The sequence below is a fragment of the Kwoniella newhampshirensis genome, chromosome 5, assembly GCF_039105145.1.
Source record: "Kwoniella newhampshirensis strain CBS 13917 chromosome 5, whole genome shotgun sequence".
NCBI classification, from domain to species: Eukaryota; Fungi; Basidiomycota; class Tremellomycetes; order Tremellales; family Cryptococcaceae; genus Kwoniella; species Kwoniella newhampshirensis.
In genome coordinates, this window is record NC_089959.1 from 1392627 (window position 1) to 1404573 (window position 11947).

Sequence of the window (11947 nt, forward strand, 5' to 3'; positions counted from 1 at the left end):
TCGGAAGATGGAGCAATCGCGATCGGAGCGGGGAGATGCTCCTCGAAAGGCAGAGGTCGTGTCAGGGGAAGAAGCATAGCTCGGAAGGAGGGACAGTTTCAGTTTCGACATTGTATTGTGCATTGTGAAGAGAGTGGCAGATGAGACGATTCCGGTAGTCCACTACAGTGGTCGGTACCGTACAAAAGGGCCGCATCCCACGACTTATGTACAGAATCCATCAGATTTGCTTGCTGCGGTCTCGATGTTCTCCAAGATCGATGACCTGCATGGATACGTATGTTGTCCGTCGGCTCCCTTGAACCAGTAAATTTGAACATGGGGACAAATACATATGATAGGGTCAGGCCAGCAGGGTCGAGCGAGATCAATCGTCATTATACCATAGCTCACAATGTCAAATAATGCAAGACATCGATGCAGAACGTACAACACACCAATACAACAAAATAAAAAGGTCATGCCCCCGATTTTATATGCTATGCGCCTTTTCTGTGTATCGCTTGTCTCTTAACACTTTCCTATCACGACGGATGTCCTCGGACACATCACCGCTTGTGAAAAAAGGAGGAAGAATGTCGACCTCATCTCGGAGTAAGCTTCAGTGTCTCCACGCCAGTCTTCGCAACGCATTCTTGGACCATCAGCCGTATCTATGAGACCTCATTCGATCAGCTCCAGGTGCATACTCCACCGCCTCGTCAGACGGTCAGTTTATAATGACTGATCGAACGCTCACATCAATCACACCCGTCTCTACAGCTTTCACGTTCAGTAACGGCTCGTGTTTTCCTATACACTCGTCGTCCTGGGAAGACGGGGGATGTAGGGTGTCTCCCGCTAGAGCCGGTATCCACGGCTGGACGGACGGGTGGAGATATCAGCCCGCTGTCTTTCTCCTCGGAGTGGAGGAGTGGAGGACGACGATCCCGCGGAAGAAGAGGGAAAAGACAAGGCGGAACTTTTTGGGTTGGGTTAAAAACTCACACCCTCGCCGGTCGCATTTGCGCTGGGTTGGATGGAGTCGTTCGTTTCTACTATGATGGCGAATGTCGTTTCGCCTAGATAGGTCATTTGATGTCAGCCTTCATACCTTTCCGACCGCTTCCGGTACGACTGAAGCGTCTTGTTCTTCTCCTTTCGTACAGTGTTTAGATGTCAGATCTCGAGGGTGTCGTCGACAGACGTAGGCAGGTAGAGAGGCCAGATGATGGTGGGCCAAAAGAAGGCGAAAGTGTATGTTCCCGACTTACCCTTGTTCTCTAGCAATTGCCCATCGAGAGCCGTGAGCTTAATCAAGAAGCCACGCAGCATCAAGCTCAGTTCTTCTGCGTTCGGAGCGCCTATCAGGCTATCGCGAGCAGTCAGCGAGCCGTTGTCCGTCGTAATCAGCTTCACTCCAAATACATCCATCTTTGGCACCTGCATATCTCCTTCCTTCACAGTAGAGCACAAACTCACCCAACATCACCATTCCTTCCTTCTCTCAACTTGTTGATCTCCTCCAGATACCCCAAGTCGAAAATCATCCTCTCCCTCGGCAATCCGTCCTCAACACCCTTGACGACCATCGTCATTCTCCTCAGCCGGCCTTCATGGATCTCTGGCGAGATCGAGGCGATCACCTCGGATATGTATGATCGGACGAGGGGGTGACGGGATTGATAGACTGGACATGAATGGGCGCGGCGACGAGTGAATGTGGATGGGGGATATATCTGACGGATGCATAAGAGAGTGTGGAGCGATATTTCCACTGTAGCGCGAAGGGAATCGACGGAGACGATCAGAGGTCAGCTCGTCTGTAGTGATAGTCATACGGCAAGCCTTAGGTTATTGCGATTCAACTTGGCTTGAGACCGGGAGAAGTGCGAGACCATGTTGATACGAGGTTCAACTCACAGAACGAAGTTATCGCATCAGCAATCTCTGGAACAAGTCGTCAGCTCCTTACACTGTACACTGCAGGTAGGTGGAGAGGGACTCCACCTTTGTAGCTCAGACCAGGCTGCGCGGTCATCGTGCCGAAGGGTTCAGAAGAACAGCTCTCGCAGTGCGACAGATCAAAGGTCAAGACTATTATGCGTGCGATCAAATGCTGGAGACTGAAAGAGCGCGTCCCCACTTTCCAAGTGGTCAGTCACGTGATTGGGGGATGGTGGTCGAAACGACAGGTCAGGGAACGCTCAACTCGACTTCTTTTGATGATATCTCGGTGCTCCTCAGCGTGATGAGATACAAAGTGTCAGTCTGGACGTCCATGAGTTGTCTACTCACTCCCATGCAGCAGCAGCACTTGCCCCGCATCTTCTTGACGAAAGACATCTCAAGATGAGAGCCCACACCCACAGCCACCCTCGCAGGCTCACGGATCTGATTCCGGCAAAGTACGATGAGCTGTTGTTGCCCATCTTATCTTTGCAATCTTTCCGGAACAAACCGGGACAGGGAAAACATGAAACGTGATTCCAGGTACGTGGTCGACATCTTCTGCACTGATTTCGAATGTCTGACTCGTTGGATATCGAACTTCTTCTGTTTGTTCGTCTTGCAAGGGCAAAACCCTCTGATCATTTGAAAACACAAGCACGCACACACACACACACATGCACATTTGTTTCTTCGGGGGAACAGAGCCAAGCACAGATCTCTCACCGTTGTCTTGTCCGTTGTACCCCAACCTCATCCGTCGGCTTTATCCTCCGTCTTCCCCAACATCTCCCCACTTACCCCCAACGGTGACCCTCACCGCACCCCCACCCCCCAAAAGCTCTAACGTCACACGATCATTCCCCGAAAAGCATCGTCTTCACTCTCACAAAGAGAGACATCGCTCGTTTGCTTGCCCGTCGCAATCCGACACTTTCCGAGAACGATATCACGCCATGCCACCTACCTTTCACCTCCCTCGCCTCTCTCCCCTAAACAAACCACTTCCAAAGTCATCCTCATCCTCTCTTATCTTTCTTCCTTTCTACTCACCGAGGCGAAGACCTCAGGCGAACGCAGATACCACCGTTATCTGCCTTGCTCGAGATAGCCAGAAACGACGCTCATCACATCTCCTTTCATCGACTTCTGTAGCCTTATCATCCAGTTCTCGAGGTTATAAAACGAGGTCTTCCGCATCCTCATCTAGCTCGTCCACTACTCCACGAAAAAGCAGGACGGCTGGACACAATCAACCCAGAATCACTACCCCAACGAGCACCAGAACCATGTCCATCCAGATCGATAAGAATGCGGATATCCTCACCCCTCCTCTGACCCCCACAGGAACAGGCAATCAGCTGAGTGAGTATCGTCGTAACCTTGCTCACCTCACATATCTTCCTACCCTCTCTTCGCTTTGACACCTTGGCTCTCTTCCCGATGCTGTGTGCTTCCCAAGCTGACGAGAGCGCATCTCGCTACAACCTATATACTATACTGAACCTATCATCCCCAAACCAGGCCGCTCCCCATCCCCTTCTCGACCCCAAACCTCCCCTGCTCAAAACCTTCTTCGTCTCCAGACTATCCTTCAGAACCTGCCCACCGACCTCTTGAAACACACTCATCTCTCAAGGGTGCGCAGAGAGGATCCGAACCTGTTCTTCTCCGCCCTCAACGATAACCTCATCGGACTGTGAGTTGCCACCACCTTGAGGACGTGCACAATGCGTGCAGGAAAAGGAGAGATGCTGTTGTCATATTTCGTGGGGAATACTAGCGCTCCCATTGTCTACACTCCCACTGTCGGGGAGGCTTGTCAGAAATACTCCCAGGTGTATTCCGGACCTGAGGGACTATATCTCTCCATTGACGACAAGGTGAGATCTCACGTCATTCCATGATGCTTCCTCAAAGAGCCTCCCTCTCGAATTGTGCCTTGCCGATCATGCTGCCATTCACATATCATCAAGTGGCTCAGCACGTGAGAAGCAATGTTGATGATGCTAAATGCACAGCATCGGATCCCCGAACTCCTCGCTGAATTTGCACAAACTCTCAAGAATCCTCCCCAGATCCTCGTGGTCACCGATGGCTCTCGGATCCTCGGTCTTGGCGACCTCGGTATCGGAGGTATGGGTATCTCTGTCGGCAAGCTGAATCTCTACGTTGCGGGTGGAGGCATCAACCCTCATGGATGTCTCCCTGTGGTACTTGAGTGGGTCATCGGTGATTGTGACATCGTCACCTTTGACATCGGCTGAGACTATCTTGCATAGTATGGGTACGAACAACGAAACCATCAGAAACGATCCGCTGTATATCGGTCTCAGGCGGCCTCGTGTTGGAATACAGGAGGCAGGTCTAACTTCACTGTCGGCTCTCACGACATACGCTAATTTCGGCTACAGGCGACCGAACTCATGGACGCTTTCATGGAAGCCGCTGCATCCGCGTTCCCAGCTGCTGTCATTCAACACGAAGACTTCTACTCCGAAGCCGCTTTCGATTTCTTAGACAAGTACAAGGGAAAATACAGGATGTTCAACGACGACATTGAGGGGTGAGCTGATATCTGTTGCCGACAATCCCATGGCTTCTACTGATGGGGGCTGCATCAGAACCGGTTCTGTCATCCTTGCAGGATTCTTCGCAGCAGCCAAACAGGCTAGCGAAGCGTCTGGCAAACCCCTCAAAGATCACAAAGTGGTCTTCCTTGGAGGTGGAAGTGCTGCTGTGGGGTGAGCTGGCGCGGTACCACGGAGATGCTCGAGCTGACTGCTACGTCCCCAGCGTTGCCAGAGAGATGATGAACTTTTTCAAAATGCAAGGTTTGACAGAAGACGAGGCCCGAGAGCGGTTCTGGCTGATCGATACCAAGGTGAGCTATTGACAGACCGTCAGAGCATTCTGTCAGCTGAGACATATGACATGAAGGGTCTTATCACGTCGACTCGATCCGATGTCGTGTCAGGAAAAGTCGCGGCTCACAAACGCTACTTCATCCGAAGCGACACCAACGGAGTCGAATACCCTTCTTTGGCATCTGTGATCGAGTATGTTAAGCCTACCGCTCTGGTCGGCCTTAGCACCACTTTCGGTGCATTCGGGGAAGATGCAGTCCGTCGTATGGCCGAGCTCAACGAGGCGCCAATCATCTTCCCTCTTTCCAACCCGACTAGCAAGTGTGAGCTTGCCTTTTCCGATGCGCTGGACTGGACCGACGGACGAGTTCTGTTCGCCTCTGGATCGCCATACGATTCTATCCATCGCGACGGTCGCCTCCGAGAACCGGGACAGGGAAATAATTTCCTCGTTTTCCCCGGTATCGGGTTTGGAGCTCTTCAATCCGGTGCGAAGAGAATCACGGATGGCATGATCACGGCGTCAGCAATCGCTTTGTCCGAGGCGTTGACCCAGGAGGAGAAGAAGATGGGTCTTCTATACCCTAGGCTAGAGAGGATCAGGGAGGTCTCAGCGAATGTTGCAGCGGGAGTGGTCAAGGCTGCGCAGGACGAGGGAGTGGATACGAATGAGGAATTGAGAGGTCTGGGTGAGTTGTCCTCCCGCATCCGATCCAAGGCCAAGAAGACTTTGCAAAGTATCGAATCGAGTTGGAGTCGTTGTGCAGATGGGTGCACTCAACTGACATTACTCGCGCAGATCATGCGGCCCTGGTCGAAAAAATGAGGAAAGCGCAATGGTGGCCTTAGGGCGATGACGATCATGTCCTCCTATGTTGTTGATAGGACAAGAATGGGTGATACCTCATGGCGACAGAACGGTACTCGGGACATTGATCCGATGTGTGTATAGGTACGAGCATGGGTTGGACAATATGCATTATGCGTCGAATATAAGTATAACCAGTCGACCCTGGGTACGATGTCCATCCAGCATGCAAGCGGTAACTTACTGTACCACCGAAGAAAACCAGGATTATTGTCACGCGCAAGACAACTTATCGGGCGCGACGTGAGCGAACCCGAAACAAAGCTGGACAGCGTTCTTGATCCTCGTCACTCCTTCCTTCTTCATACCTCGAGTCAAATCGAGTCCTCCTCCCTCGTGATCGTCCTTTCCGTCCTTTCCATCCACAATGGCCGACCCGACCCCAACCCCTGCCCCTCCCAGTCCATCAACACGATCCTCTCATCTCTCCAACATCTCTCTGACACTCTCCACTCTGTCCTCATTCATCCCCCTCCGGACCTTGTCCCAATCCTCACTCACGGGCTCGATCTACCTCCTCGGTACTTTACAGGACGACAGTGCGATCGTCCATCTACAGAGGAGCGTGGTGCCGCTGGAGAAGGCGGGGGAGATCATCAAGGAGGGATTGGGGAGGGTGGAAACGTTTCTGGAGAATCAGCCGGTATGTCTAGGGACGTTTGTTTTCAAGGATGAGGGATGAGAGATGAGAGATTTGTGGTCTTCTCTCTTAGTTTTGGCGGTAGTCATTCGTCACTCCGACCTCTCATACGCTGTCTCTCGCTTTCAGTCTCACTTCTGACTTATACTCCCACTCTCACTCTTTTTCACTCTCACTTTCACTCCTACTCTCACTCTCACTTCCACTCACGTTCTTACTCACCCTCACACTCCTTCCTTCTCAGCACCAGCTCCGCTTCGTTTGAACCTTTAACCCAAGCTAACCCCACCCTTTTTCACCCCCAGTACTTCTCCGCCCACGCATGGTTCAACGACCACCTCTCCCTACCCGACCTCACAATCAAGGTCATCTGTCCCGCGAGCGAGACGCACATCAAGAAATACTCGGTCCAGGAACGATTCATCGTTCGTGAGACCAAGGAGGTGTATGAGAGCGTTGTGATCAGGTATATTGAGGGGTTTGATGAATCGAGGCTGGGATGGTGGGTCTCATTCTCTCTTAATCTGGAAGACGGGCTCGATATAGTCTAGTGAGACTGGATTCTGCGAGATGAATTGGACGTAGTGAGGGGAACCGAAGGAGGCGGAACACATGTTCAGCGTTGGTCATCATCGACCACAGTGTTCTCGTTTGGAGATCTGTGAATTGACACCTGGCGAGGGCTGTCGCCCCAAGCATCAATACTGGGTCGTTTCTTCAGGTGTGGCTGACACTGACCCGCACACAGGGTCTATGCCATCCTCGAAGGACGTAAAGAGGCAGACCGAGTCCTGTATCGCAAAGAAGGCGCAGAGGGCTTCGTAATCCTACCTGATCTCAAGTGGGATCAGACTTCGATGTCTGCACTGGTGAGTTATCCAGCTTAAGACGATGACAGCCACCACGTAGAGAAGCTGACGTCTGCTTTGATTTTGAACACATTCCCCACTCGCTTGCCATTCCAATTTGTACCTGACACCAATCTTCTTTCCCGCCTCGACATGAATGACACACTTCAAATGGAAACAGTACCTCACCGTTCTGGTCCAGACCCGCTCCATCAGAAGTCTTCGGGACCTCGCTCGGGAACATCTGCCCCTTCTCGACTCGATCAGGAGGGAAGTCGCCAATGTCGTCAAGCAGAAATACGGCGTGACCAGCGACAAGCTCAGACTGTTCGTTCACTATCAGCCGTCGTACTGTAAGTGTATCCTTAGCTGTTGGACCACTACCGCGGCGGCACAAGAGCTAATCAGTACACCTTCGTCCTGCATAGATCACTTCCACGTCCATGTTGTGCATATCGGTTGCGAAGCTTTTGCTGGTATGCTAGTCGGTCAAGCTCACATGCTCGACGACCTCATATCCCTGGTGAGTCTCCATCCGTCACCGTCTCTGCATACTGCGCAAGTCGTTGCGATTTCGACGTCTTCCCGTTTGCTGCTCTGTTCAGCATGTGGAACATCCGTGCTAAGACACCCCTGTCATCCAGCTCGAGCTCTCACCGGCAGATGGTCCTTCCCTACTCGCACTGAAAACGTACACCTATCCTATTGGCGCGGAACACGGCTTGTACGAAGGCATGAAACTCGCGGGGGCGATCGTCGACGACTGTAAAGACTCGCTCGGGGCTCTCGCAAACGGGGTGAAGAGGAAAGAGTCTGGGGAGGACGAAGGGGGTAGAGCAATCAGGGTATCGGTGGTAGGAGAGGCTTCGGTCCTCCCTTCCACCTTGAGCTCCTCGGCCTAAATGGCGAGGAGGACGTGAGTCCGACCCGATACGGTCGGTGAGACACGCAGTGTGTCTTGTCTCTCCGTGAGAGAGATGAGATTGATCAGATGATCATTCTGGACGAGGCAAGAAGTGGACTTCGATAGTCGTCAGACTAGTTACTCGCACACTGCGACTTGAACGTGCGAATGCGTTCGTTATTCCTAGACGAGGCCCTTCTCACGGACTAGGTAGACAAGTCATTTTGGCAACTCGCTTGAGTCCCTGGTTGTAGGACGATGCTCGGCACAAACCGAGGAGATAATGATGTTCGCATACTCGACCAGTATCGACTGACCACTAGACGGTCAGAGGGTTTCTATAGTCCTGAGATCAAGCTTTGAGTAGAAGGAAGTCTCAACTTTTCTCGATTAGTCAGGATAGCGGCTCGTACGATTCTCCCAGTGGTTCTCATCCAGCGAGCGGGGATGGGATTGTACTCTACCACAGTAGATCGCGGTTGTCGATGCACAGGATGACCAGTGAAGGGAGTTTGAACTTGAGCTCGGATAGAGCCTGAGCTGGGTGGCAGGACTTGCGCCTGACATTCAGTGACCATGGATGGACAAAACCGAGCAGGGATGGCAACGAGTACATGTACATCACTTCTGTGCTAATTTCGATGAATAGAAATCACCAACTCTCGTCGTTGCCCAATTCAACAACTCCTTTCCTGACGTTTCCTCAGTCTGACCCTCTTCATTACAATCTTCATCTCGAAGTTCGTTCCCCTGCACCTCTGCTTCCCCATGCTTCTCAGGAGAAGATATAGCGTTCAGCCTATCAAACACACCCTCATCTATCTTGACTTGTCCCACACCTTGACCTAATAGTCTGCCCCGTTCTTCATGAGATGTGGGAAGTCGAACGGACTTGACTTGGTCCATGAGTGATATCAGATCAGACAGGTCGGAGAGCAGTTGCTTTTCTTCGATTGAGTCTGGAGGAGGAGGATTCAGCGCGGAGAGATGGTGGAGACGGTGGAGGGTTGGACGATCTAGTTGAATTGGGGTAGGGATAGGGGTGGGGGTGGATTTGGATATGGATATGGGCGTCGTGATGTCTCGTTGTTGGTCGGAGACGGGGCTTCGATGATAGGTGCGATAGGGGTTCGGGTGAACTTTGATACTCGAGCTCGTTCCGAGAGACGAAGTATGCGATGAGTGATCACTGGTATATGCGGCCGTACAGGATCCGGATCTGACATGGGGATTGTTGATGGCGCAACCGAGTACTGTGCGAAGTACGAACATCTTGGATGAAGTGGTGAGGGACATGACGTTGGTGAAAGTCGAAGTTATCCCCTTTCTTACCCTGTGCTATTTGCTATGGTCAGGAATGGATACCCTGCAGCTGGCAGCGGCTCACAGAGCTGGCGATGAAGTTTACCAAAATCTGGTCAGTTGTGATCAGAAAGACGATGGTTGAGTCCACAATTGATGAGAACGAAATGAACGGCTCGAGACGTCAGAAGTCAGGATTCGGATATCCTCCACTTTTCTAAACAGTCCGCACTCGAGAACCACAGTACGAGTACAACGATGCAAAAGTTCACAGTTGCAAGTTCATTCTTCTCTGTCTCCTTCTCAGATTCATGACTACCACACAGACTGGTCTCTGATCACACTATCCGTCCCCGCCTTACGCATTGTAAGCAAAGAGCTTGATCGTGGACATTCAACTCAGGTCCGCCTCATATACCTTGATATCGACCTCACGACTTGGCTCTCGAGCAGACGGTCTTCGCACCTCGACTTGATCAGCGAGCAATACCTTACCTTTGCCGATCAATCGACAATAGTACACGTTCCACGTTCACCACCACGCTCTCCACCGGCATACGACACGATAGACATAGACCCGAAATGAGCACATATCCTCTGCCCCCCGCTGATGCTGGAGAACTTCCCATCGCCGGACCGTCTGGAGCTTATACCGTTTTGAGAATCAAGAGGAAGGCCACTGAAGCTCCTCTATCTTCGTTGGGTATGTCCATTGATCGCTTTTCAAGACCTAGATCTGGACGTTCCACCATTTGTGTGCTTCCCCCTCTCTCTCTCTCTCTCTCTCTCTCTCTCTCTCTCTCTCTCTCTCTCTCTCTCTCTCTCTCTCCCCCTCTCTTCACTCCGCTTCCCTCCCTGCAAACCCTTCTCATTCGGAATGTATCAATAGGCTTATTGACCTCTTCACTCTTCGCCTCTTGCAGTCATTCAAGATTCCGAACCTCGACAAAGAGCGAAGCGAAGACGCGATATATCCGGAAGACCAAGAGGAGTGTTCAGACTCGCGGAGACTGTGCCGGGGACATGGGTAGGGAAGGGAGAAGAAGGAGAGGTGTTAAAGGTCAGTCGGACGATGACAAGCCGGTAGAAGATCGTGAAGTCGTGCGAGCCTGAACGAGGGCAGGGTGATCAGACAAGGTCGTCATGAATCACGGGTCACCCGGTCGGAAGGCCGAGAGAGCCGCCTTTGAGGAGGAGCAGTCGTGAGGGATGGACAAGAACGTTAAAATCAGCTGAAATATCCATCTCGTCGGACCGCCTGTGTTTGCGAAGATCTTGGCTGACACCATGACTTCTCTCACAGACCCGTATACAAGATCTACTCTCTTCGAGCCAGAAGTCTTCTCCATTCATCCCCAATGGTCAGATACCGAGTCAAAGTCCTACGCAATTGTCCAAATCATTACCGTCCCCCCCTCATCCGGCTCCCACTCTCCCGCCTATATCTGCGCAATCACCGATACAATCCCCACCTCTGCAGTCTGAATCAGCGTCTACATCGAAAGCATTAGGACGAGTACAGTCTCCTTTGCGAGCTACGGGCGGTTCACAAACAACCCAAACACAATATCGAGTGGTACCGCCTCCAAGTCCACGGACAAAGTCGATGATGCCTCCAAGAGTACTCACAACAGCCGAGTGAGTGGTCGTCCTTGTGCTATGAAATGTCGTCTCGTCAATCCCGTCTGTGGCGAAATTGATTTACGAAGCTAATCGCGTCGCAGAACGGAAGCCGGTCCTTCGCCTTTAGTATTCGTGGATGCTCAAGCGGTCGCCAATCCGAGTTCATCACGCCAAATGATGGAAAAGCCGTCGAATCCAGAGGAAGAAAAGGAGATGGCTGCGTTCTTGCCCATGTTGGAGGAGTACCTGAGGTGTACGTGAGGATCGGTCGCCTTCTCCATACCCCACCACTACCATTTGCTGGCACCGCCATTCCATGCTTCCACTGCGTTCAAAGCGAGCTTTCAAAAGTTGTAGCTGACATGCTCCCGTCGTGTAGTGGAGAAATCCCAAGCGAAAGAAAAACCTGTGAAAACTGCAGAGGAGGAATGGGTATACGATCTGTATTATCGAGACAATCGAGGATCCGCACCTCTGGATATGGGTGCAGGGGACGGAGTGACCATCGGCGAGCTGTAGGTGCTTTGGCAAATGCCTGCCTTCCACGCCTTCTCAGTCCTCGCTGACATATTCTCACCAGACTCGGATTCGAGGACATCTCGCCGCCTTCATCGATATCCGGTTCCGAGCCCGAAGACGAAGCAGACGAAGACTCGAACGACGAAGACTATTATCGGAACGATTATCCAGAGGACGAAGATGCCGATGAGGATATGGAAGGGTACAGAGGTGGAGGCGGTGAGAGTGATGAAGATTGGAGTGAGGATGAGGAAGGGGATGATAGTGCTGACGGGAGAGGCGAATGGGGATATCGATGAGGGAAAGGGGTGGGCTCCTTTGCGATACAGTAATGGGTCAAGGCAGGTTCCCACAGTTGGTGAAACTCAAAATGCATGGAGGTGTGTTTGTCCTAGTGGAACATTATAAGTTTGGACGGATCACCCGTGCGATCATCCGCCTAGACCG

At 51.9% G+C, this 11947-nt stretch overlaps 5 protein-coding genes across 5 annotated transcripts; 3 read left to right on the forward strand and 2 right to left on the reverse strand.

Annotated features, from left to right (window-relative positions):
- Positions 1-584: 584 nt before the first annotated feature.
- On the reverse strand, positions 585-2020 carry IAR55_003075 (uncharacterized protein; the record flags this gene model as incomplete). Its single annotated transcript, XM_066946185.1, has 7 exons — positions 585-653; positions 740-859; positions 988-1061; positions 1254-1351; positions 1462-1756; positions 1903-1929; positions 1990-2020. The coding sequence occupies 7 exons, from the start codon at positions 2018-2020 to the stop codon at positions 585-587; spliced, it is 714 nt and encodes a 237-aa protein (XP_066803686.1).
- Positions 2021-3218: 1198 nt separating this feature from the next.
- Positions 3219-5645, forward strand: IAR55_003076 (uncharacterized protein; the record flags this gene model as incomplete). The annotated part of the gene is made up of 10 exons (XM_066946186.1): positions 3219-3294; positions 3454-3628; positions 3713-3812; positions 3951-4150; positions 4212-4290; positions 4344-4495; positions 4554-4673; positions 4726-4813; positions 4870-5485; positions 5596-5645. 10 exons carry the CDS (start codon positions 3219-3221, stop codon positions 5643-5645), a joined length of 1656 nt encoding a protein of 551 aa, XP_066803687.1.
- A 386-nt stretch (positions 5646-6031) lies between these two features.
- Positions 6032-8054, forward strand: IAR55_003077 (uncharacterized protein; the record flags this gene model as incomplete). The annotated part of the gene is made up of 6 exons (XM_066946187.1): positions 6032-6307; positions 6610-6806; positions 7053-7173; positions 7334-7505; positions 7581-7675; positions 7797-8054. The coding sequence occupies 6 exons, from the start codon at positions 6032-6034 to the stop codon at positions 8052-8054; spliced, it is 1119 nt and encodes a 372-aa protein (XP_066803688.1).
- Positions 8055-8677: 623 nt separating this feature from the next.
- Positions 8678-9328, reverse strand: IAR55_003078 (uncharacterized protein; the record flags this gene model as incomplete). Its single annotated transcript, XM_066946188.1, has 1 exon — positions 8678-9328. One exon carries the CDS (start codon positions 9326-9328, stop codon positions 8678-8680), a length of 651 nt encoding a protein of 216 aa, XP_066803689.1.
- A 612-nt stretch (positions 9329-9940) lies between these two features.
- On the forward strand, positions 9941-11799 carry IAR55_003079 (uncharacterized protein; the record flags this gene model as incomplete). Its single annotated transcript, XM_066946189.1, has 6 exons — positions 9941-10061; positions 10282-10418; positions 10662-10996; positions 11083-11234; positions 11361-11496; positions 11562-11799. 6 exons carry the CDS (start codon positions 9941-9943, stop codon positions 11797-11799), a joined length of 1119 nt encoding a protein of 372 aa, XP_066803690.1.
- Positions 11800-11947: the final 148 nt, after the last annotated feature.